A 27,445-nucleotide genomic window follows, 5' to 3' on the forward strand; every position below is an offset into this window, starting at 1 on the left:
CACTTCTGTTTTGCAGTACTCTTTGGACTTCAGCATGACTACTACTCAGTTTCTGGCTTATGCGGCAATTTCGGTTTTCTGTGTCTTAGAAGTCAACTCCTTGGATACTTTTATCGCAGCTGTTTATGAACATGCAGTGAGACTGCCTGATGACCCCCTAACCTTAGTGTCTCCTGAAGAAGCATTGGCATTCATGAACAGGAATATTGATGTTTTGGAAGGAGCGATCACGTTAGCTGCAAATCAGGTACCATCTCTGCCATCTCTCCAGTGTGCTAGATTCTATGAGAAAGATAGGGTCCCAGGGGAGAGACGTTGTCAGGGTCAGTTACAATTTTGGGTGATGTATGTATCAGAATAGCCAAGATCCTTTGTTTTACCGTTAGAATCTCACTTTACTCTCAAAATCAACAGAGTAAGGACACTCTTACACTCCCAACAAAGAGAGGAAAGCTAAGAAAGGAATGGTTTGGTCATCATTAAGAAATATCAGACCTTTGAGGAACTTGCTATAAATTCAACATATTCCTTTTTTCTGCTACAGATGGGGGTGGAGGATAGATGGGTACTATCCTCAGAGTATTAGAACAGGTACTATCCTCAGAGTATTCATAGCCTCAGTGTCCTCTTGTGTCCTTAAGAGTTTGCAGGTTTTCAGGTAAGTTTATAATCTGAAAACATGATTTAAGTTAACAAATGACTTGCAAGTGTGTATTATATACTACATGCTTCATTCTAATTATAGGATAAAAGTATATGTATTATTGAACAGTAAGTCCTGGAGTTAAATGAAGATGTAAGTTTGAAGCAAAGCCCGTGCAGTTTAAATGTGTGGTTTGGACAAATAAGATTTAAATAAGATATTCATAGGTCAGGTATATATCAGAAATAAGAGAGGAAGTTTATAGGCAAATACATATTATACAATCTGTTGATGTATATATATTTTTTAAAATATATTTTTAGTTGTTGATAGACCTTTATTTATTTATATGTGGTGCTAAGAATCGAACCCAGTGTCTCACATGTGCCAGGCAAATGTGCTACTGCAGAGCCCCAGTATATTCTTATGTATATTATAACATGAGGTTATCAGGAGATCTGATGCTGTTTCTCAATTATTCCAATTATTTCTTTTAAGATCACAGCGACCTTCAAGGTGACCCTCCGATCCAAAAGTGCTCATGTTAGCGCAGGCAGTACTTCTAACCTTAGCACAATTCAGGTAACTGTTGTGTGACTCTCCTCCTTCATTGGAGCAGGAATCTGGTTTTCAGGGTGCCATGCAGGGGAAAGCTAGAGCAGAAGATAAAGTAAACAAAGAATTTGAGTTATAAATCAATCCTGGCACAGTAGTCACGATAATTGTCCAAAGTTCAGGGAGGAATTGATTTCAGGAGAGCTAGTTATATAATTCATGACTGCAGATAATGGTCTGGAAAATTATTAACATCTTTGAGAGAATGAAAAAGTTAGCTAGAACAGCAATGGCAGGATTAGAAGATTAAAGAATTTGGGAAAAGAAAACAAATTAGATCAATGTAGAAAACAAACAAATAAGATTGAAAGGGGAAGAAAAGACCCAAATGGATGTTAACCATTCAGTTTCTCTTGCATCTCTACCCCTTACAATTTTTCCCTATTTGAGAAATGTTTTAATTAACTATATATATTGTTTTAAACAGGGAGCACACATAATTGTGACTCCAGAAGATGGTATTTATGGTTACAATTTCAGCAGGGAATCTATCTACCCATACTTGGAGGATATCCCAGACCCTCAAGTGAACTGGATTCCCTGTAATAATCCTAACAGGTAAAGAAAGAGAATGTGAAAAAGTCAATCATGAACATCAACTTCTTTTGCCTGGGCAAACTTTGCATAGACGTGTTGTGAACTCTATGCTTCAAAATACTTTATTTTTCATTATTATGGATGTATTGATCAGAAATGTGAATTGTGAAATCACAGAAATTAGTGTTAGAAAAAGGCTTAGAAATCATCACATTTCAGCCAGATTTGGTGGCACACAATGCAATATCAGTGACTTGGGAGGCTGAGGAAGGAGGTATTTAGGGGGTGAAACAAGATCCAAATCTTAGTCTCTAAATTCTTGCCTGTGAAAAGAAAAATATTTTCCTGTGCACATTTGTAATTTGAAACTGTATGAGCAGATCACAAAAGAGAGGCATGTGTCCATTTAGAATGAATGATTTTCCTATTTCATTGGTCAAATAGTTGATGAGGCTAAGGTATTAAAACCCTTAAAGCTTAGGCTGATTTTTTAAATTGATTTTTAATGAATAAATAAATAATAAATAAATAACAGCAGAATGCATTACAATTCTTATTACACATATATAGCACAATTTTTCATATCTCTGGTTGTATATAAAGTATGTTGACAACCCAATTTTTGTCTTCATACATGTACTTTGGATAATGATGTCCATCACATTCCACCATCCTTGCTAATCCCTTGCCCCCTTCCTTTCCCTCCCACCCCTCTGCCCTATCTAGAATTCATCTATTCCTTCCATGCTCCCCCTCCCTACCCCACTATGAGTCAGCCTTCTTATATCACAGAAAACATCTGGCATTTGTTTTTATGGGACTGGCTAACTTCACTTAACATTATCTTCTCCAACGCCCTCCATTTACCTGCAAATGCCACGATTTTATTCTTTTTTATTGCTGAGTAAAATTCCATTGTGTATATATGCCACATTTTAGTTATACATGACAATAGAATATATTTTGACAAATTACACATACATGGAGTACAACTTCCCATTTTTCTGGTTGTATAGGCTGATTTTAACCTAGGAGGTGATCTAGCAGAATTGTGCATATTGCTTAAATCTGGAATAGACTAAAGAAACATTAAAATAGTACTTTTAATATTAAAAATATGTAGAAAGCCAATATTTTACATACCTGGGAGAATCACGTTAGTGAAAACACTTCTTTCCGAATGCACCATGGCTAACATTGTTTTAGGAATTCCTCTTTTGAATCAGCTCTCAAAACCACAAAAACCAAATACTATAGCTACTGATAAAGTCACCTTGATTTTGACAAAGTTCAGTAGTACTTATCTTAATCAATCACTTTATTCTCATTCCATTATATCATAATTATTTCTTATATAACCATGTCCCATGCCAGACCTTCAGTATCTTAAAGACCAGAATTCTATTATTACTTTCATTATGAATTGAATTGATTTTGCTTCTGAATGGCATTTCCCTTCTCTATGAGTTTGACTACTCTAGGAATTTTACATAATGGAATCATATAGTATTTGTCTTTTTGTGATTGGCTGATTTTACTTAATGTTCTTAATCATCCTTGTTGAATTTCTTTTTTTTTAAAGGCTGAATGATGTCCGCATGCATGTGTGTGTGTGTGTGTGTGTGCGCGTACGCCACATTTTGCTTATTTATTCATCCATAGACCCTTTCTTGTTTTACTCTATGAACATGGGTATATGAACATCTCTTTGATAGCTTTCTATTTTAACACTTTTGGGTTTATATCCCAAAATGAAATTGGAATAGTTTTTTTAAAATTTTTTTGAGAAACTAATAAACTGCTTTCTATAATGGCAGGTACTCCACCACCAGTATGCAGGGTTCCAATTTTTCCACATTCTCACAAACTCTTGTTATTATTATTAAGTATTATTTACTGGTAGTAGCCATCCTGATGGGGTGTAAAGTTGGTATGTCATTATGGTTTAGATTTGCATTTCATTAATGATTAGTCATGCTGAGCATCTTTTCATGTGTTTATTGTTCATTTGTGTATTTTCTTTGAAGAAATATCTATTCAACCCTTTTGCTCATTTTTGAATCATTGTTGTTACTGTTGCCTTTTAGGAGAGCTATATGTATTCTGGATATTAATATTATTACATATTTTTCTTTGTACCTTGTAACTTTTTTTGACTTAAAGTCTATTTTGTCTGATAATAAGAATGGTGCTCCTTGATTTTTGATGGGACTATGTCATGATTAAATAAAATGTTATGTGAAAAATGCTTTTAGTGGGCCAGATTTACTGAACATTGTATATTAGTCTAGACTACATAAATGTGCTCAAAACATTTGCATTAACCTATGGTTGGGCAAAATCATCTAATATAAAGCCTATTTTGTAATATAGTGTTGAATATCCCGTGTAATTTACTAAATACTGTACTGACAACAAAAAACAGAATGGTTGTGTGAGTATACATTTGCACCATTGTAAATTGAAAAATTGTACAACTACACATTATCGATAATGGATCATCTGTATAGTCATCCTCATAACCATTTGCATAAAATATCTTTTTCCATCCTTTCACTTTCAACCTATTTATTTCTTTGGAGTTAAAGGAACTTTGGGGACAGCATGGAGTTGAATTATATTTTTTTGGAGTTTCATTCTGTCAATCTCTGATATTTTATTGGAGAGTTTAATGCATTTACATATAATGTGATTAAAGACAAGGAGGGACTTACCTCGGTCAATTTGGTGTTTTCTGTGTCATTTTGTTTTCAATATCCCTTATAGCTTTTTGTTTCTCATTTCCTGCATTACTGTTTTATTTTGTATTCAGTTGATTTTTATGAGACATTTAAATTCCCTTCTCATTTTCTTTTGTGTCTATCTATACCTGTTTTCGTTGTAGTTGCCATAGGGATTATATTTAGCATCATAAGGTTATAATACTCTAATTTGAAATTAACTTCAATAACATAAAAATTGCTCTTATACATCTCTGTCTCTGCCTATTTCAGTTATTAACTTCACATATTTTTGTCATCATACATTGTGTTCCCCAAAACATACTCATAATTTTTAATTTTAACACATTTCTACCACTGAGCTACATTCTCTGGCCTTGATGTTGTAATCCACCTGCCTCAGTCTCCTGAGCAGCTGGGATTATAGGTGTGCACCACCATGCCAGCAACACAATTGTTTTAAAGTCTTTTTCTAGTAGGTCTGACTCTGATCTTTTTCAGGGGTAATTTCTCTTGGTTTGTTTTTGGTATTGTTATTTTCTTCTTCTTCATTATTTCAGACCTTTGTTGAGGATCAGCTTGAAGTATAAATATAAGATCATCTCAGGTCTCTTCTATACCTGTGCCTTTTCCTGAGTTTGGGTGGCAACTTTCTAAATTCCTATATATGTTGGTCTGATTCTGTATGTCTTAGTTATTAACTATATGGCTCCTAAAAAAGGGAAAAATGAAAGGATATTTGAGAAGGCCCTTTGAACACCTTGGCAGTCACTTTGGTCCTAGAGGAAGCAGTTATATCCATGAGTTGAATGCATGTGTATGTGTGCAACAATGCTGCTTGCCTCTGTGTCTGTAACTCCATACTCTGAAGCAACCAGTACTGATCAGAAAACATATCCCTGATATCTAGAGGACTGAGTTTTAATGCTCACCCTGATCCTGCAAACTGCCTGCAAACTTCTCCAGGAACACACATGCAGCATCCTAACACAGGGCTTGGGGTGGGATGGGAAACCACTGCTGAGCTTAGAGGGGAAATTGACTAAAATTAAGCACCATTTACCTTCCAAACTTCCACTGGAAGTTGCAGTCTTTGAATGGAATTCAGAGTTTCAAACTACTGTATCAGATGGTTTCTACCAGTGTAGTTGGGTAGTTAGATCCCTGGTGCTTTCTACTTTCTACTCCACCATCTTTCCAGGATCCTCCTTGTTACAAGTTTTGGTTCACTCATTCAAAATATTTTGTAATGCTTCTTTGCTGCTGTCAGGCATGGGTTAAATATTCAGGGTATGCAGGTCTTTGCCTCAATTATCTATAGGATACTACAGACATTGAGAGATGAACACATAAATGGACATGTGATTATAGGTTATAATCCATGCTGTGAAAAAAAAAATACATGGCTTGGAGTTTTACACTGGAGTAGTTTTCTACAGCCAAATTTTCTCTAAACCTTTTTCTCGTCTAAATATGTCTCTTCTACCTATTGATATTAAGAACATTTTTGTATATATCAAATGATAGGTTCAGACAACTATCATTCTGAATTTTTTTTCAAAGCAAAATTAAGTTGAAAATATCATAAAAAACTAAACTTGATTAATTTTTTTTCTTTCAATGAACATATACCAGATTTGGCTACAACCCAGTACAAGAAAGACTCAGCTGCCTGGCCAAGAATAACTCTATCTATGTGGTGGCAAATATAGGGGACAAGAAGTCATGCAAAGCCAGTGAGCCTCAGTGTCCTCCTGATGGCCGTTACCAATACAATACTAACGTGGTGTTTGATTCTCAGGGAAAACTAGTGGCCCGCTACCATAAGGTAAATTTAATTTGCAAATAATTGAGTTATTGAATGCTTAATGAATTACAGTGAACAAGACAAAAACCCTCTTGGTATTGATAATAAGTGTACATGGAAAGTAATGATTAGGTTTGGTAAGTTCTTGTAATTTGCTGTACATTTGGGAGCACATGAGTTTGTTGTAGGTGTATGTGAGAGTCAGCAGGAGTTACCTACATTGAAATATAAGGTTAATTTTTAGGCTTTGTTCTTTTAAAAATCTGCCCTCTTGATGAGTCAAAGAATGAAAAACTCCTTATCAGATAAACTCAGTCTTGACAATGGACAAAATAAAGCTCTTGGCTCACAGGCAATAGTTAAGTGTTCTTGGCAAACAGAGATGATCTATTTTACTTCTTTACTTTGTGAAATTCAAGATGGTCTTTGCAGATGAGAATACACATACAAATGGCTGTAATGGGAAGATGGAGCCAAAGGCTCTATTTAAGTGGAGGGGCCTCAGGTTCTCCAAAGCACTGCTCTTCCCATGAAGGCAGCCATGATAGGTGAAACTGGCAATGTTAAATTGATGTGAGCTTGCATTTTTTCAGGTACACTGATGTCCATGCCCACATCTTAAAAAATTTAATTTCCCTTCATCTTCTGTTTTTCTCAGCAAAACCTTTTCATGGGGGAAGACCAATTCAATGCACCTAAAGAGCCTGAGATGGTGACATTTAACACAACCTTTGGGAAGTTTGGCATTTTCACTTGCTTTGATATTCTCTTCCATGATCCTGCTGTTGCCCTGGTGAAAGACCTCCACGTGGACACCGTACTCTTCCCAACAGCTTGGATGAATGTCCTGCCACATTTGTCAGCGGTTGAGTTCCACTCAGCTTGGGCTATGGGCATGGGAGTCAATTTCCTTGCATCTAATTTACATAACCCCTCAAATAGAATGACAGGTAACATGTGGTCTTTAAGATATATAGACTTTGAATTCTACCAATAAGTATGCAAATTATAATACAACAATAAAACATATCAAAAACATTTTTAAACTTGATATAATCAGAAAAACGAAAATTGTTTTTTGAACACTAACATGACTAACATGTACTCCTTAATACAATTGTTTTCCAATTTTTAGCTTTTGAACATTTAGCTGGTGACACACTTCAGGATCACTCCCAATCTAAACTGTTTTATAGATTTATTTTATTTTATTTTATTTATTTGATCGATCTTATTTCCTGAATGCATGCATACTTTTTCTTTTTTTTCAAAATCTATCACTTCTACATCCTTCTTGATTTCTCATTTTCACGTTTTATTGGATCCTCTCATCTCTGCCCCCTTATCAGCACATTTTACTGAAATTAATGAAATACGTAGGTTGGCTTGAACTGATGAGTTTAAAATGAGCATTATGAAACCTTTCTCCACTTTCCTAATTTAAATGGCATCTCCAACTGATTACTTTCAGGAAGTGGTATTTATGCACCTGATTTTCCAAGAGCATTTCATTATGATATGAAGACACCAGAGGGAAAACTTATCATCTCAACACTGGATTCTCACCCATCCCATTCCATAGTGAATTGGTCTTCTTACGCCAGCAGTATACATGCATTCCCAACAGGAAACCAAGAATTCAAGGGCACTGTCTTTTTTGATGAATTCACCTTTGTGGAGCTCACAGAAATCGCAGGAAATTACACAGTTTGTCAGAAAGAGCTCTGCTGTCATTTAAGCTACGAAATGTCTGAAAAGAGATCAGATGAAGTTTATGCCTTAGGAGCATTTGATGGACTGCACGTTGTTGAAGGGCGCTATTACCTACAGGTAATTTTTGGTGTCGGAAATTGCAAGGTCAAATACAAACACTCAGGTAAATTTAAGTGTGAGATAAACAGTGAATGATTTCTTAGTATTGTTTAAATATGTTTCATTTTTTTTGAACAAATATTTCCTAAAAATAATTCTTTATTGGAAATTCAAATTTGGATGGGCAGTCTGCACTTTTATTTTCTAAATCTTGCAATCTTAGTTGTCAGTACAATTTTAAATAGATCGGATCAAAGTAGAACATTATTTGGAGTGCCAACATTAATAAAAATTATTCAAATTGCAGATAATTTTAACAGATAATTAAATACTTATGATATATTCTACCTGAACAAATTTAGACATTTTCCCTATATGTTCACTTATTCCTATCCTGTTTATAACAACGTTGACTTTTAAGTATGTACTGGAAACAGACGAAGCTGTTGTCTGAGATTTTTCAGTAGAATGATTTATTCCTTCAAAAATCAGATATCTCACAATCCTCAACATTTAAAAAAGGGGGGCTATTATAATTTGGTAAGATGAAATCCCAAAGAACAAGTGACCTCTATGTTCCTCTCATTCTGCTCTTTTCTTTCTTGGTCTGGCCCCCATCCTATCTCACTCAAATTATTGCAATAGTCTTCTAACACAGCTTTCTGTACACAGTCTCAGGTCCATTCACTCCATTTTCAGTGCTACAATCACAAAAATTATAAAATGCCATTTCTGATTTTATTACTCTCCTGCTTAAAATTCCTCAGTGACTACAAATTGACAACTAAGTTCCCCAGCAGAACAGACTGTCAGTCTTGATGTTCGGTCCTTTCTGTTTCTCTATCCTCTTCTTCTTTCACCTGTACCCACATGTGCCTTAAGCTTCTGTAATATGAAGACATTTTCCCATCTCCAATTTGAAAAGTGTGTGGGGCCTTTGTGCATTTGCAGTTTATTTCCTTTGTCTGTGGTGACCCACATCTAATAATTTCCCATAGAACATTCCTGTTGTTACTCCACTAAGAAATTTTACCTGACACTTCTGTAGTACCACAGCCATGCCCCAGCTGGGTTGGGTACCTCTTTCATGTCCTCCCAGAACACCCTATGCTTAGCTTATCAAAGTCATATCATGTCATATTATTCACATACTTGTTTGAGACTGAGCCCCTGAATGCTGGAACTATGCCTATTGCAAACATTTTATTTACTCTGCCATTGGTGCTATACCAGTGATTATTCATTTTCATAAACATTTATTGAGTTCCTACCATATACTGGGTACCTATTCATTGCTAATTATAGAAAGATGAATAATATTGAACTTCCCCTTGAGGAATTTAGTCTCTTGGTAGAGGAGAAACACATGTGTCTTTTGTAGTTTTTTATTTTAAAAAATATTATTTTAAAACGAGCATTCTTTGTTCATTTTGTGCCCCAAACACTGGAGCTTCAGAAAGCTCCATTTTTAGTCTAGTATTTTTTTTCTACTTCTCTGTATAGTCTCCTTTGCAATGTCATTCTCTCTTGCACATCTTATCCCCCAGTTTCTCAAAAACAGTGTTTCTAAATCTAATATTTCTTAAGCATCAGACCCATACAGTCAATAAATATTTAGAAAACTGAACTCAGTGGTTAATTTAATGTGGAACAGGAATGTACTTCATACATTCAATAGCCTCTCTGGTGGTTACAGTTGAGTGGCCCATAATAACTTCATGACCCGCAGATACCTAACTGCATATTATGGAGTACATTATAGTAATACAATACATGTACACATTATGCATTAATCATATTGGGTAATAAGCATTTCCACCTCTTCAATCATTAATCATTTTTATATATTGAAAATTTCATAGTCTTCTTTCCTAGTTTTTTGAAATATATTATAGGTTGTTCTGCCCAATGGTTACCCTACTTTGCTAAAGAAAAACCAGGAGTGATCCCTTTAATTAGTGTTGTAAGTACCTCTCATTGAATTTCAGGATATACATTTGGATAGATAACTGCAGTGCAGGTTTACAGGTGAGAGAACATAGAAGGCACACCTTGCTGTAGGTGCTAAGGAGCTGAACTTAGTCTAATTAGGGATCCAGGGAAGTTTCTAGAGATGGTGCTAGTATCCAGATGAAGAAGAGTGGGAGGGAATTCTCAGTGGAGTGAAGAGCATGAATAAGGAATTGGATGTGTGAAAAAGCAGGGTGTGTAGAAAGAGCAAGGTATTTGCTGTTACCAAGGAATAATAGGAGAAGCAAGAATCGGTGGGGGAAATCCTGGAAGGAACATCACATCCTGAAAGATTTAACATGACACATTTAATAGCAATTCATCTCTTCTTTTGTTTCCTTTACTTTCTGTGGTGTTGGAAAACAAACCTGAACCTCAGCACTGGGTAGGGCAAGTGCTCTATCATTGAGCTACATATCCAGCCCCTCCACGGCACACTTTTATTCTCTGGGTGTTGGTCAGCTCTTGGAAGGTGTTCAGCAAAGAAATAAAATGGTCAGATCTACTTGGAGTAGTTTTTTTTGCATACTCTGCACAATGAAACTAAGATAAAAAGATGAGATAGATTATTAAAATAGTTTTTAAAAAAATTCCTGAACCAAGGTTATGTTAGTAGGAATAAGGGAAAAGTATACAGTCAATAAATATTTAGTAAACTGAACTCAGTGGTTAATTTAATGTGAAACAGGAAAGTGGAATGATGGGTCTAGAAAACTTCTGTTTTCTGGAAATAGTGGCTGGGTGGTTGTGATGCTTCTGACAGATCAGGATGCAAGAGGAGCAGATTGGATGGAAATGGGAAGATACTGAGTTCAGTTTGGGATCTGCTGGTCTTGAAGTTATTATGGGTCACTCAACTGTAACCACCAGCGAGGCTATTGAATGTATGGGTCTGATGCTTAGGAAATATTAGATTTAGAAACACTGTTTTTGAGAAACAGGAGGAGAAGCCCTGAAAGAGAGAATGACATTGCAAAGGAGACTATATAGAGAAGTACTCAAAAATACTAAACAAATGGAGCTTTCTGAAGCTCCAGTGCTTGGGGCATGGAATGAATAAAAGAATAGGAACTTTCAGATAAGATTGAGCAATGAAAGAGAATTAAAAAAAAAAAAAACTCTAATGGACAAAAAGGATGTAGAAACTCTTCAAAGGGGGAAACTGTGAGGTATATTTGTGTTCTATTTTTACAGATGGGCATTAATAGGTAGAGTCTTGGTGGAATTTTATCTGTTCATTTGAGAGAGTGGAGGACAGATTATAGTGGTTGAGAAGTTAAAGGGTAATAAGAATATAGAGAAGGATGGTGAATAATTTTTCTTCGGAAAGAAACCTTGTCTGAGACAGGAAAAAGAGAAACTAGTCAGGGGCTGAACAGAGACTTATGGTCAGGGAAAAAAATTTTTTTTCTTCTAGTAGATGAGAAAGCCTTGATTATCTGTATAGGTCTAAGGCAGAGAACAGCAAAAGAAGAAAATGATGAAAATACAGGAGGAACCAATACTCCTAATCAGTTCTTTAAGGTTCTAGAGGAAAGGGAAAAATAGTATTGTGAATATAAGTATAATATATCCAATAATTGAAAATCAGATGAACAAACTATATTATAGAAGAATATTTATTGCCATGTATTATATAGAATATTAACATATTAAGTTAAATATGAAGCATATATTTGGTACTATATAGTCATAGAAAAATTTTAAGTTAAATAACAGTGGGTTTTTTTGTGTGTGTGATGTATTTTTAAAGTAAAAAGCCAGCTACCATGCAAGACAGCAGTCTCTCAACTCTTTGTCTTCCCTTTCAGTCTTGTTCTATCTTTCTGCTTCTCTCAGTCTCAGGTTCACTCAAGGAGAGAATCAGGAAGTCCCATCCTTTTTCAAATTTTTAAAATTTTACTTTGCCATGTATGACAGCAGGATGCATTACAATTCATATTACACATGTAGAATATAATTTTTCGTATCTCTGGTTGTATACAAAGTATATTCACACCATTCATATCTTCATACATGTACTTCGGGTAAAGATGTTCATCTCATTTCACTGTCTTTTCTACTCCCATGTCCCCTCCCTTCTTGTCCCCGCCTTTTGCCCAATCTAGAGTTCATTTAATCCTCCCATGCTCCTCCTCCCAATTCCACTATGAATGCCATGATTTTATTCTCTTTTATTGCTGAGTAATATTCCAGTGTGTATATGTACCACATTTTTATTATCTATTCATCTACTGAAGGGCATATAGGTTGGTTCCACAGTTTAGCTACTGTGCATTGTGCTGCTATAAACATTGATGTGGCTGTGTTCCCATAGTATGGTGTTTTTAAGTCCTTTGGGTATAGACTGAGGAGTGGAATAGCTGGGTCAAATGGTGGTTTCATTTTTAATTTTCCAAGGAATCTCCATACTGCTTTCCATATTGGCTGCACCAATTTGCAGTCCAACCAGCAATGTATGAGTGTGCCTTTTCTCTCACATTCTTGCCAATACTTATTGTTGTTTGTATTCTTAATAGCTGCCATTCTGACTGGAGTAAGATGAAATCTTAGAGTAGTTTTGATTTGTATTTCTCTAATTGCTAGAGATATTGAATATTTTTTCACATATTTGTTGATTGTATATCATCTTATAAGAAGTGTCTCTTTAGTTCCTTGGCCCATTTATTAATTGGGTTATTTGGATGTTTTTTTTTTGTGTGTGTGTGTGTATGTGTGTTTAGCTTTGAATTCTTTATATACCCTAGAAATAAGTGCTCTATCTGATGTATGAGTGGTAAAAATTTGTTCCCAAGATGTAGGCTCTCTATTCACCTTATAGATTGTTTCTTTTGCTCAGAAGAAACTTTTTAGTTTGAGTCCATCCCATTTATTGATTTTTAAAATTTTAATTATTACACTAAAGGAGTCTTATTGAGGAAGTAGGGCCCTAATCTGACATGATGGAGATTTGGGCCTACTTTTTCTTCTATTAGGCGCAGGGTCTCTGGTTTAATTCCTAGGTCCTTGATTTACTTTGAGTTGAGATTTGTGCATGGTGAGAGATAGGGGTTTAATTTCATTTTGTTGCATATTGATTTCCAGCACCATTTGTTGAAGAGGCTATCTTTTCCCCAATGTATGTTTTTGGAGCCTTTTTCTAATGTAACTGTAATTATGTGAATTAGTCTGTGTGTATTCTTTTCTGTACCATTGGTCTACCCATATACTTTGCTGACAATACCATGCTGTTTTTGTTACTGATGCTCTGTAGTATCGTTTAAGGTCTGGTGTTGTGATGCCACTTGCTTCACTCTTCTTGCTAAGGATTGCTTTGGCTATTCTGAGTCTCTTATTTTTCCAGATGAATTTCATGACTGCCTTTTCTATTTCTATGAGGAATGTCATTGGGATTTTGATTGGATTTGCATTGAATCTCTATAATGCTTTTGATAGTATGGTCATTTTGACAATATTAATTCTGCCTATCCAAGAACAAGGGAGATCTTTCCATCTTCTAAGGTCTTCTTTCATTTCTTTCTTTAGTGTTCTGTAGTTTTTGTTGTAGAGGGCTTTCACCTCTTTTGTTAGGTTGATTCCCAAGTATTTTATTTTATTGAGGCTATTGTAAATGGGGTAGTTTTCCTCATTTGCCTTTCAGAGGATTTGTCACTGATAAACAGAAAATGCCTTTGATTTATCAGTGTTGATTATATATACTGCTACTTTTCTCAATTCATTTTATAGTTCTGAAAGCTTTGTGGTGGAATGTTTTGGGTCTTCTAGGTATAGCGTCATATTGTCAACAAATAGTGGTAATTTGAGATCTTCTTTTCCTATCTGAATCCCTTTAATTTCTTTCATCTGTCTAATTGCTCTGGCCAGTGTTTCAAAAACTATTTTAAATAGAAGTGGTGAAAGAGGGCATCCCTGTCTTGTTCCAGTTTTTAGAGGGAATGCTTCCAATTTTTCTCCATTTAGAATGATGTAGGCCTATGGCTTAGCATAGATAGCTTTTACGATGTTCAGATATTCTCCTGTAATCCCTAGTATTTTTAGTGTTTTGAACATGAAAGGGTGATGTATTTTGTCAAATGCTTTTTCTGCATCTATTGAGATGATCATATGGATCTTATCTTTTAGGCAATTGATGTGATGAATTACATATATTGATTTCCATATGTTGAACTGACATTGCATCCCTGGGATGAATCTCACTTGATCATGGTGCACTGTCTTTTTGATATGTTTTTGTATTTGATTTGCCAGAATTTTTTGAGAATTGTTGCATCTGTGTTCATTAGAGATGTTGGTCTGAAGTTTTCTTTCTTTGATGTGTCTTTGCCTGGTTTTGGAATCAGGGTGATATTGGCCTTATAGAATGAGTTTGGAAGTGCTCCCTTTTTTTTCTATTTCCTAAAATAAATTAAAGAGTATTCATATTAGTTCAGCTTCAAAGTTCTTGTAGAAATTGGCTGTGTATCCATCATGTCCTGGGCTTTTCTTGGTTGTTAGGCTTCTGATGATATCTTCTATTTCATTGCTTGAAACTGATCTTTTTGAATTATGTATATCATCCTGATTCAATTTGGGCCAATCATATGACTCTAGAAATTTGTCAGTGCCTTCAATATTTTCTATTTTATTGGAGTACAAATTTTCAAAATAATTTCTAATTATCTTCTGTATTTTTGTAATGTCTGTTGGGATATTTCCTTTTTCATCACATATGTTAGTAATTTCAGTTTTCTCTCTCCTTTTCTTCTTTGGCATGGGTAAGTTTTGTCAATTCTATTTGTTTATTAACCAACTTTTTGTTTTATCAATTTATTTTGGTTTTATTGATTTTATTTCTGATTTTAATTATTTCTTGTCTTCTGCTTTTGGTGTTGATTTGTTTTTCTTTTTCCAGGGCTTTGAGATGTTAAGTCATTTATCTGTTGGCTTTTTTTTTCTTTTAAGGAATGAACTCCATGCAATGAACTTTACTCTTAGTGCTGCCTTCATAGTGTCTCAGAGATTTCAATATGTTGTATCAGTGTTTTCATTTACCTCTAAGAATTTTTAAATCTTGTCCTCAATGTCTTTTGCAACCCATTGTTCATTCAGTAGCATTTTATTTAGTTTCCAGGTGTTGGAGTAGCTTTTATGTTTCATTTTGTCATTGATTTCTAATTTCATTCCATTATGATCTGATAAAATTCAGGTATTATCTCTACTTTTTTTGTATTTGCCAAGAGTTTTTTTGTGGCATTATATATGGTCTATTTTAGAGAAGGATCCATGGGCTGTTGAGAAGAAAGTGTATTCGCTTGTTAAAGGATGAAATATTCTATACATGTCAATTAAGTCTAAGTTATTAGTTTTATTATTGAGTTCTATAGTTTCTTTTTTCAGATTTTGTTTGAAAGATCTATCCAGTGGTGAAACAGGTGTGTTAAAGCCAACCCAAATTATTGTGTTGTGGTCAATTTGACTCTTAAGAAGAATTTGTTTCATGAACATAGATGCTTCCTTATTTGTGGCATATATATTTATAATTGTCATGTTTTGTTGGTGTCTGGTTCTGTTGAGCAGTATGAAATGTCCTTCTTTATCCCTTTTGGGTAACTTTAACTTGAAGTCTACTTTATTTGAGGATGGAAACCCCTGCTTGCTTTTGCAGTCCATGTGAGTGGTATGATTTTTCCCAACCTTTCACCTTCAGTCTGTGGATGTCTTTTCCTATAAGATGAGTCTCCTGAAGGCAGCATATTTTTGGAATTTCTTTAAAATCCAATCTGCCAGTCTATATCTTTTGAATAGTGAGTTTAGGCCATTAACATTCAGGGTTATTATTGAGACATGATTTGTATTCCCAGCCTTTTTTGTTATTTAACTTGATTTGGTTTCTTATTTGGTTACTTTTTCCTTTTGTGTAGTACCGCCCTCTGTTGATTGTCATTGTTGTTTTTCATTTCCTTTTCATGAAATATTTTGCTAAGGATGTTCTGTAGTGCAGGTTTTCTAGCTGTAAATTCTTTTAACTTTTGTTATCATTGAAGGTTTTTATTTTATTATCAAATCTAAAGCATAATTTTGCTGGATATAAGATTCTTGGTTGGCATCCATTTTCTTTCAGAGCTTGATATATGTTTTACCAGGATCTTATAGCTTTCAGGGTCTGGTTTGAAAAACTTGTACATAACCTAATTGTTCTCCCACTATATGTAATCTGATTCCTTTCTCTTGTGGCTTTTAATATTCTCTCCTCATTCTGTATGTTAGGCATTTTCATTATAATGCGTCTTGGTGTGGATCTGTTGTGATTTTGTACATTTGGTGTCCTTGAAGCTTCTTGAATTTGGTTTCCCAATTCATTCTTCATATTTGGAAAATTATCTGATATTATTTTATTGAATAGATTGTTCATTTCTTTGTTTTGGAACTCTATGCTTTCTTCTATCCCAATAACTCTTAAATTTGGTATTTTTATGCTATCCCATATTTCTTGAATGTTCTGTTCATGATTTTTTACCATTTTCACTGTGTGGTCTACATTCTTTTCAAGATTATACATTTTGCCTTCATTGTCTGAGATCCTATCTTCCAAGTGATCTAATCTAATCTAATTGGTAATGCTTTTAATTTGGTTATTTTCTTTCATTTCAAGGATTTCTGTTTGTTTGTATTTAGAACCTCTATCTCCCCAATGAAGTAATATTTTGCTTCCTGTATTTATTTATGTAGCTCTTTGTCAAGATCATCTTTTGCTCTCTTATGTCATCCTTTAATTCACAGAACTTTTTAATTATGTACTTTCTGAACTCCTTCTTTGTAATTTCTTCTGTTGTTCTGGCCATGGATTCTAATTTAATGTGGTATTTTGATTTGTTTGGGGCACTTTCTTACCTTGTCTTTTCATATTTCTTTTATGTCTTCCCTTCTAGTACTGTGAATCTGAGGCATTACCATTTTTACCCTACAGGCTTATAGTGTTTCAGTGGGGCCCCAATACTTATCCTTTGAGGTGAAGGACAATGTTAACAGATTCCAATATAATCAATATACAGCCTTAGAAACAATTAGTTGCTATAAATATGTTTACAGTTGGGTCACAATGTACAGAAATGGTGAATTCAATTATTATCTACAATATAATCAATAGGTTTGTAAAAGGGTTTACAGTTTCTGATGGTGGACAAAGAATGGGGGGCTATATGTAGGATGATATGCTGAGGAGGTAGGAGGTGAGGTTATAGAGTTATTGTATCTTAGGAAGTGTGGAAGAGAAATGTAAAGAAGAAGGTTAGTAATTATCATGGATAACTAGGAAGCACTAATAAAAACATTTTTTAAAGTAAAAAAAGAAGAAGGTTAGTAGAAGAGACTAGAGAGGAAGTAATTTTGGGTAGACAAGAAAGAAGGAAGACAGTATAGTACATAAAACAAACACAGATATATATTAAGAAAAAAAAGTTAAAATAGTAAAAATTGGTGGGGGAAAAACAAGAATATACAACACAACTGTAATATACTATTCAGAAGTCCCAGACCTCAAAATCCTAATTCATGCAAAGTACTTGGTTTCACATGTGTAGGGGGTATGAATGTGGGATAATAGGAAAGGAGAATAAAAAAAGAAAAAAAAATCTCAAAGAAACAAGGCTTGATTTGGTTGAAGATCAGTATCTTTCCTGCTTCCCTTTTCATCCAATAGGTGGGATCATCTGTTGTTAGCTGGTATCTCTGCCCTCAGGGTGGTGAAGGTAACCAAGGTGTCACTGTGCCAGGTTAGCAGCTGCTGGGGAGTGGGGGGAGTTAGAAACTGGGTACCTGCCAAGGCAGAGTTACAAACTGGGAGTTGCTCCCACTAAACATGGTGATGATGGTGCTCCAAGATGGAGGCATCTGCTTTCAGTGATGGAGTGTCAGGTGGGATGGGGGTATCCAACTGATAGCGTTGGACATGGGCCATGTGTTCAGAGAGAGCTCCGTGGCATGCAGCGTGTGGTTTCAGCTGTGTGAAGACCCTATGTGAAGTTCTTTGGTGCAGGAAGGCCAAGGCACCACTTGTAGGGGACTATCTCTGTTGCTGCAGAGTCCCAAGATGAAGGCCACTGGGGGAGCCCCACATTGGTAAATGAGGGTTCACACAGGAGTGGCGGCCAGAGTTCTTGCACGCGGGTAGCTGCTGGGTGTCCTGCGTAGAAGTGGCGTCTAGGATTTCTGTTCAGGTGTGTGGCCAAAAGTTCTGCATGCATGCTGATGCCTATGGTCCTGCTTGGGCACTTGGTAGTCCAGCATGGGCAAGTAGTTGGGAGACCTACTCTGACGTTGAGGCCTGGAGCCCTGCATGGGAATGGATTGTGTTAAATAACAAAAATAACAAAAAAGTTAAATAACAAAAAAGGCTGGGAATACAAATCATGTCTCAATAATAACCCTGAATGTTAATGGCCTAAACTCACTATTCAAAAGTGACCGTGATTCCTGAGAGGGAGCAGGAATATCACTCAGAGAGAAATAGTATTCTCACTGCTTGAGTCCCAGGTCACAGAGCGGCACAGAATGCTGCCTCCCTCTGGTCTATCATCTTGGATCATCAAGAAATCCCTTCTTAATGTTGGGTGGTGGGTTGGCTCTGTCAAGTAAAACTTAGCTCTCTGTTGTTATTGCTGGGTAGCTACCTCTGTTGGTACCACACATTTTGGAATTTGGAAATTTCTAATTTCACAAAGACCATGTCTTGTGAACATATAGCCAGCGGAATCTGGGACAATACCCAGCATCAAGCATATAAGTTTAGCTATTGGAAAACATGGTAATATTCACCTTAAATAGCCTAAATAATTAGATTATAGAGTTACATTAATTACACTTTGGTTTTAATGCCAAATGGTTTATAAAAAAATTCTGATTTTCAAAAAATTTTGGATATTGGTGTTGAAGATAAGGAACTTTGGTATTGTGTGACATTGATAATCTTTCATAGTCTGCGATGCTATATTATGCTAGAAAAAAAAATCTCTAGTATTACTAAAAACTACTTCCTAACTAAGAAGAAAAAGACAAAGAGGTAAGCATGAAATAAACCCCCATCTTGCCTCACAAATTTTCTATGTATTCTTTGGTAAAGACACACAATTTCGTAAGACTTAAGGATGTGGGCAAAAAACGGAAGTGGTGGCATTCTAAAGAAGAATTCTAAAGTGGTAAAAGGTTGGATAAACAACTTGAAGAAGTCTTTGAAGGAAGACAAGATTTGGAGCAGTTGCTAGAAAAGAGTGGGAGAGGGAGCAGCCTACATATTTTAAAGAATTATTGAGCAATTCAATGAAAAAGGAATAGGCAAATGAAAGAAATTAATTACCTTTACCAAGGGCATTTAGGAGTTTTTCCTCTTTAAATTATTATCTGTACCCTCCCTCTGTAACCTCCCTCCACTGTGACAGTCCTCCAAACCACCAACTTCTGGGGCTTTCGACTCTCCAACAGTGTAAGGAATTAGGGACCAAGAACTCTGCTAAAAATAAAAAATAAAGTGCAAAAGTTTGATTAGCAAATTGAGAATATAGATTTTGGTATCAGAATCCTGGGTGAGTGAAGTGTGGTGGTACACGTGTACTCCCAGTGGCTTGGGAGCCTGAGGCAGGAGAAAGTTCAAAGTCAGCCTCAGTAGTTTAGCAAGGCCCTAAGCAACTTAGTGAGACCTTGTCTTAAAAAGAAAAATAAAGAGGACTGGTAATATGGTTCAGTGGTTAAGGACCCCTGGGTTTAATCCTCAGTACTTAAAAATTTTAAAAAGAAGGAGAAAAAGAAGGAGAAGGAAGAATGGAAAAGAAAAAATGAAATAAAATCCTGGGTGATCTCTGACTTACTACATTGTAGCCACCTGGCTTCGAGCCAACCCTTCAACTTCCTTAAGTCTCTAGCTGTTCACCTATAATATGTGGACTCACTGTCTTCAACCAAATTCTTATGCAATGCCTGCTATATTTAGGCACTTGCTAGAGGATGGGGATGTTAAGATGAGTAAGAGGGCTGTAATCCCCTTAAGCCTGAGAGGGGGGAGCCAGTCATTGCACAGAAAATAAAGAAAATTACTAGTTAGTTTTAGTTGTGACAAATGCTGCAAAGGAAAAGTACCTGCAAACTTAGAGTACACTACTGTGGAACCTCTCCTAGTTCTGCAGAAAGGATGACAAAACAGCATATTCTCTGGATCTTTCTTGGGTCTCTCAGCACCTTCTGCCTTTAGTCCTCATATGCTGTTTTTTTTCTGAGACAATTCTTTATAAGGTTTTGAGGAAGTTTGATTTAATAAATTCATGTTATGCATTAAGATCAGCATGTAAAAAGTCCTTAATAAATGTTTATTTTATTAGTAGTGTTGCCAATAAAAATAATCGCAACTTATCCTTTCCATCACCAGAGCAGCACCACCAGGTTTCAACACCAACCACATTGCAAGTAGCTGCCTATTCAATTTCTTTCCTCCCTTAGTCCTTTTCATATGCCGGATGTCCTGTCCCTTTTTATTTCCTGGATTGGTTCCAGCCCTCCCTATCTCACTAATTTTAATCAAAGTAATTCATGGGCATAATTAAAAAGACAAATAGCACTGGGGGTTTATGAAACTCTAGTTCACTTTTGAGTCTGCCTCCTCCCCCTTTCAGGGGGCAAATACTTGTCAATATTTTAGCTGTTGTTTTTTCTGGAATTTACTCTTCTCTCTATTTCTATACACCACTGCTATGTTTTATTCATAAATTTTAGTCCTAATTAAATGAAGGGATAAATTCTCTTATCCCTTCATTTCTTCCCATATGCAAGTCTTTCTATGTCTTACTTCCAAAATGATTATTTTTTTGTTGTTGTTTTGGTACTGGTGATTGAACCTGGGGCATTTAACTACTCAGTCACATCCCCAGCCCTTTTTGTAAAATTTTGAGACAGTGTCTTACTAAGTTGCTTAGGGCCTTGCTAAGTTGTTGAGGTTGGTCATGAACTTGTGATCCTCCTGCCTCAGCCTCCCAAGTTGCTGGGATTATAGGCGTCTGTCACTGCACCTGGTCACGTGGATTCATTCTCTTTTATCATTTATCTTCAAGAAAGTACTGTATGCACATAGTTAAGAAGATGAAGAGCACTAAAATATGTGATAAAACAGTTGTGTCATCCATAATGCACCTAGCTCCCTTTTTCAGAGACACGTTGACTCATTTTTTTTATTACAATCCAATTCATGTTTCCTCATGGTACTTATGTTCTTTAAAATTCACCATTTTTAGCTATTATCTTTTATATTCTGCTCTGGTAGATGAACACTTAGCTTTGCTACATCATTCTACCTGCATCCCATTTGCCATCCTTCCACTATACTTTTATTTGCATTACTATGACTATGCAAATATTCAGAGGGAAGCGTTGGCTGCATATTATTTTCCTCTTTGTTTCTCCTGAAATTAATAATTGCACTGGAGCCATCTCAGGGAAATGACTTTGCAAGGTATTTGCGGGGAATGGCTGAGGGAGATGTTTCAAATATTCACTGTGATTCATTCATATAATCCCTTTTAACCACATCTTTCATACCTCCTTGTAAAAACCAACTGCTTTATCTCTCTGAAAATAAATTCCCAAACTTTTACCAGAGTAGGGGAGGGACTGTGGCCTCTCTTAGTATCTAAGGCAATCTTCACAACTTGCTACTAATTTTTCTTAATTTAGTCCCCACAACTTTATGCACACTTGAGGTACCTAGTACCTAGGTTCCATTGATACAATCTATTGGGCATTCTGAAGTGAAGATGGATGATTCTTGCCTTTCTCCACCGGCCAGTTTAGGATGTGGCTTTTAGAGGTCTGTTGAGTCAGTTAGTAACCACATTTTGCATCAAATGCAGATTCTAAAGCTATACTATGGTCCGTCCTCCTGTTTTCTATCCTTTCTTCCTTTTGTTTCTTTTTAAAAAATTAATGTTGGTTTTATAGGATTTCAAGGGATTTTCTTGTTTTTAAAAAATTAGTGTTGTTTTTTATAGGATTTTAAGGGAACAAAATAGAAGTGTGTTTTCATTCTCCCATACTTGAAAATTATTTGTCTCTCATCTTAACATGAAAGACACTTAATACTTGTTTTGAAGTGCTTGCCTTCTATCTGCCAAAATGGAAATTAGGGAGACCAGTTAGAGACTAATGCTTCAGTCAGGCAAAAAATGATATTAGTTTGGAAGATGCTGCAGATAGAGTTAAGTGACTCTGAATCCCCCTAGAGGGAATGTTCCCTCTGCATGGTGAAATGAGTTATATACTTAGATTTTTACATTGAAATGACCATGTCATATAGTGGGAGAAGAACTTAACTGACTTTTTCAGTCTGTGTTCGGAAATAAAAGACATGACATTTCTGGATTATGGAGGTTGTCTCTAGATCAACTTTGCAGCTCATTACAATCCTATTTTTTTTAATCATGTGAAATAAGCAATAAGAAGTTTCACTAGTGTTGAGATTAAATATTTTTAAAATATGGAACATTCTTGATAATTAAAAACATTGCTAACTTGAAGAATAAAGATACAGTTCTTCATGGTCAAAGATTCGATTTTCTTATGTGGTTATCTGTTCAACAGCAAATTTCAGGAAGCACTGGAACCTAAAGTCCTTATTTTATTGATGGGTACATTAGTTATTCATTATTCAGAAATAAGCATGACAACTCTATGAGGAAACAGCATTATTTTTTTCAACTAAGGGGGCACAGTCATTTTTGAAGTACAGAGTATTTCAAATGACTTTCTTATGACTTTTTATTTTTAGTGCAGCAAGCATTAAACTAACCAATTCATTTAAAATTTTTTCTGCTTCTATATTAAAATGTGACTAACAGGTAAGCATTGTGTGGTGTATAACATGATGTTTCAGCATTGTGCAATGATTAGAGAAAGCTAATTACATGTGCATCACGACTTCCTATAACTTCTTGATTTGCATTTTACTTCTCTAGATTTGTACTCTGCTGAAATGTGAAACCACTGACTTGCACACCTGTGGTGGTTCAGTTGACACAGCTTCCACTAGGTTTGAATCGTTCTCCCTCAGTGGCACTTTCGGAACCCAATATGTCTTCCCTGAAGTACTGCTGAGTGACGTTCAGCTTGCACCTAAAGAATTTCAGGTAACAATCTTTGCTTGATATTGCCAATTAATTTCATGTAAGAGGAAGTATTTTTTGACCTCAAAACCCCCAAGTGCCTCCAAAAACCATAAAAGTCTCCATTTGAAAAAGGTATGGTTATTTGGGGGATCACGAAGGATACTGAGTGGGCTGAATTTCTTACCTGGAAGTTCTTAATGTAATAACGGGCGTCCTTGAAAATAAAGAAAGAAATCTCACTTGAGGAGTTCTAGGGAAAAAAAAACTGGACTATTTAAGCTCTGTTGATTAGGAAGAATATTCAACAAGAAGAGTACAGGACCAGTCCTACCACAGGTCCCTTTGGATCTCTGGGGACTGATGGCCTAGGGAAGTTTAAGTGAATCTTTCCAGTTGTATGGGTCAAGATCTGGTGTGACAATAGGCAGAAAGGAAAGAAAAAAGCTAAAGAAGAGAGAATTTATCAGTGGCTGATGTTGGCAAGGAAGCAAAAATTTTAAAATTTATAAAAAATTGCTTGCTTTGCCAGTGTTCTTCTCAGCCACATTATTCCACTGATGCTTCCTATAGGTTCCCGTCTCATTTCCCTTTCTAGGCAGAAACAACTTCTAGGGTGAGGGAGGACCATACAGAGGCTAGGAGACTGTGATAAGTGGCAGGGGATGATTGATGTTCATTTCAAACCTCCCATGGGTCAATCACTACTGACCATTTGCAACAATCTTTATTTTGTTGGAGAGGACTACATCTGTCTCTTACATACTACCAAATCCATTGTTTTATGTTTATTAACTCACTAATACTTCCTTGGGTAAGTTAATTTTAACAAATTGAAATAGACATTTCAATAATAAGTGAATGAGTGCCAGTTTCATAGCTTCCATTTATTTATGTTTAACAAACAACACTTCAAATATTTCTAAGGTTTCTTCTTATTTATTTATTTATTTATTTATGTGGTGCTTGAGATTGAACCCAGGGCCTCACACATGCTGTACACGCACTCTACCAGGGAGCTACACCCCAGGCCTTCAAATATTTCTAATGAAACAAAATTTCAGCCAGTATTTAAAAAAAAATATTTCTTCATTCAGTTGTACTGTATTTGAGAAGTGTTCTGGAATTATATGACTTAAAGGTTGACCTTGTGTACTATTCTGTTTTTATTAGGTGTCAAGTGATGGACGTTTGTTTAGCTTGAAGCCAACATCTGGACCTCTGTTAACGGTCACTCTCTTTGGGAGGGTGTACGAGAAGGATATGGCATCAAATGGGTCACCTGACCTCTCAACATATTCAGTAAAGATAATGTTAGTAGTTATGATACCTATTGTGTTCTCGTTATGTTGGTAGAATATTTACATTTTCTCTCTTATTTGGGATAATTTTAAAAATAGCTTTTGCTAACAGTGGCCTCTGGTGTAAGTAAATGACTAATATTTCTCTTTATTTAGACAAACACACACAACAGATTATGTAAGATTAATATAATATCTATTAATATCTACCTATAAAATTTGTCTGTATTTAAATTTTGGTCTTTCTAGGAACTGGATTGTTTGTGCCAAATGAATATCATGAATGTTTTATGCAAGAGAAATAAAAATTATGGTTAAAAAACATAACAAGGGCTGGGGTTATAGCTCAGTGATAGAGCACTTGCCTAGCATGTGTGCGGCACTGGGTTCCATTCTCAGTACCACATATAAATAAAGGTCCATTGGCAACTAAAAAAAATATTTAAAAAAACAAACCTACAATAAAACCATTACAAAATACACTTACAAGAAGTTTGAATCTCTTGTCACTTCTATTATAACATATCTCTTACTCAGTTCTGCTTAAGATTTTCAATGGTTTTATTTGTTTGCTGTGTTTATTATTTACATCCACATCAAATTTCAATTCTCTTATGGGCTAAATATGTCACCAAAAACTCATAAATTGAAGTCATTAACACCTCATATCTGAGAATGTGATTGTATTTGTAAATATGGTCTTAAAAGAGGTAAAATGAGATCATTAAGGTGGACTCCAATCCAATATGACTCGTTTTCATATTAGAAGAGTCAGTAAGGACACAGACATGCACAGGTGAAGACTGTGAACACCTGAAAGCCAAGGAGAGCGTTAGGAGAAACCAAACCTAACAACACATTGATCTTCAACTTCTAAGCCACAGAGTCATAAGAAAATAAATTTCTGTTGCTTAAATCACCCAGTCTGTGGTACTTTGTTGTGGCAGCCCTACCACAATAATACATCCCATCCTCCCTCTCTGCCTGTCCCCCACCATATGGTGCAAAATGGTGGGACGTAGGGGCAGAAAAGAAAGGCAGATAGGGCTTTGCATTACTTTGCTTGGGACACTGATCAAGGGACCTGCCTCCTCTCCAAACAGAGGGGAATGTGAGCTTTATTGATTTGATTTGCCTTAGTGGGCTAAAGCCTGGGCATTTTTCCATTAGTCAGAGGCATGGTTCCAAGAGACGTTTCTTCTTTTGTGAGACTCAGACCACTGGGTGTGACAGGATTCAGATGTGAGCAGTGGAAACACGAAGGTAGTGGGATATTTCTATAAACTGGCTACTGTGCCTACCCCGACATGCTTTCTTTTAAGAAACAACTTACCTGCAGCCCTGTCTGGCTTACATCAATAGAATGTTATATTCCTTTAATAACAACCTATTATCTGCTGAAGAAATGCAGGCCAGAAATGGCAATAAGAACAACAGAAATTATCTTTGGGAGATATTTGTGACCCTTACAAAGACCAGGTTCCAGAATGCCAGGAGACAAGGATAATTCTTCTAATCATAAAATCTGTCAGAACAGGTTTCAATTAGAACTGGTCAGCATGGGACAAAATGACCTAGAGTTCCATCAGACATTTACTGTGTACAGCAGAGACTTGGAAGTCTAATGCAATCCTGTTGTCAGTTAAAAGTCAAGAGATGGACCTGGGCAGGATTCTCTGGAAACTTCCCTGGGACCCCCAATAAAACTAGAGGGCAGAAGGGGCATGCTTTCATTATGGTTTAGATATTAGGTGCTCCCCTAAAGTTCATATGTGAGACAATGCAGAAAGTTTAGATGTGAAATGATTGGGTTATGAGAGTCTTAACTTAATCAGTGTGTTAATCCCTTGGTAGGAATTAACTGGGTGGTTACTGTAGGCAGTTAGGGAGTGGCTAAAGGAGGGGGGTCCATTAGGGCATGCCTTTGTGGTTTATATATTTTTTTCATGGTGAGGGGAGCTCACTCTCTCTCTTTCTTCTTCCTAGTGTGACATTCTGAAACAATTTTCTCTGCCACACTGTTCTGCCATGATGTTCTACTTCACCTCAGGCCCAGAGCAATGGAGTTGGCCTTCTATGAACTGAGACCTCTTCTGTGTGCCCCCAAATAAGCTTTTTTTTTTCTCTTCTAAAACTATTCTTTTAGTCACAGTAGGAAAAAAAACCCGCACAAACAAACAAACCAAAAAGCTGACTAAAACATCATACTTCTTGTCTCTGAGAGGACCGACAATGTCCCTTGAGTGTGTCCCCATTTTCCCATTTCCTATCCCTTCTAATAAACTTTGCTCCTCTTTTACTCAGTCTTGTGTCTTTCCTGAAATCCTTTCAAGCAAGAACGTAAGAATCCAGGGTAGGAATCACCATGGCTGCCTCACTCTGACTCCTTGGGTTCCTTCAGCTCCTCAGGTTCCTCCATGGGTCCACTCACAGCAGGCAGTCAGTCAACTTGTCCGGAGAATTTCTCAGTTACTTTGCCATCATCCTGGGCAAACATCCTGGCATTGTGGCTGGATATGGGTCTTATAATGGGGCTGAAAAACTTTGAGTGCTTGGGCTGATATATCTACTAAAAAATCCCACAAAGCTGGGGTAGTAAAAACCATAGCAGCCCCCAAGAGCAATCAACATATCCACATGACAAGCCAAGTAGAATCTGATCAAAAAGTGATGGCACCAAAGGGAACAAACTTCACATGAAGACAGGCCAAACGTTTTCATCCCGTTTGAGTTGCCCATCAAACATCTGCAGGCCCAAAGGAAGAGTCTGTGTTTTTCAGCAAATGTGGCCTTCAATTCCTTGAGACATAACCTCCACCACCATTATTATGAAAACACACGCATCACAGGTGCTATCTGTGTATGGAAGGAGAAGAAAATCCATG

The 27,445-nt window shown here is 36.1% G+C and overlaps 1 protein-coding gene across 2 annotated transcripts; it reads left to right on the forward strand.

Moving 5' to 3' along the window:
* Vnn1 (vanin 1) lies at positions 1 to 26,863 on the forward strand. Of its 2 annotated transcripts, XM_040283331.2 has the most exons (8): positions 1 to 247; positions 1,686 to 1,816; positions 6,151 to 6,343; positions 6,981 to 7,272; positions 7,794 to 8,152; positions 23,113 to 23,283; positions 24,433 to 24,572; positions 26,547 to 26,863. In XM_040283331.2, the coding sequence occupies exons 1-8, from the start codon at positions 35 to 37 to the stop codon at positions 26,557 to 26,559; spliced, it is 1,512 nt and encodes a 503-aa protein (XP_040139265.1). In that variant the 5' UTR covers positions 1 to 34; the 3' UTR covers positions 26,560 to 26,863. The 2 variants fall into 2 exon arrangements, with proteins under 2 accessions (XP_040139265.1, XP_013215970.1); XM_013360516.3 differs by lacking the exon at positions 26,547 to 26,863 and having other exon boundaries at positions 24,433 to 25,479.
* The last annotated feature ends 582 nt before the right edge of the window (positions 26,864 to 27,445 follow it).

The sequence above is a fragment of the Ictidomys tridecemlineatus genome, chromosome 8, assembly GCF_052094955.1.
Source record: "Ictidomys tridecemlineatus isolate mIctTri1 chromosome 8, mIctTri1.hap1, whole genome shotgun sequence".
Classification (NCBI taxonomy): Eukaryota; Metazoa; Chordata; class Mammalia; order Rodentia; family Sciuridae; genus Ictidomys; species Ictidomys tridecemlineatus.

Coding starts and splice junctions, on each gene's coding strand:
- Vnn1 (XM_013360516.3), top strand. CDS start 35: ATGACTACTACTCAGTTTCTGGCTTATGCGGCAATTTCGGTTTTCTGT. Junction 248..1,685: donor TCACGTTAGCTGCAAATCAG/GTACCATCTCTG, acceptor TGTTTTAAACAG/GGAGCACACATAATTGTGAC. Junction 8,153..23,112: donor AAGGGCGCTATTACCTACAG/GTAATTTTTGGT, acceptor TTACTTCTCTAG/ATTTGTACTCTGCTGAAATG.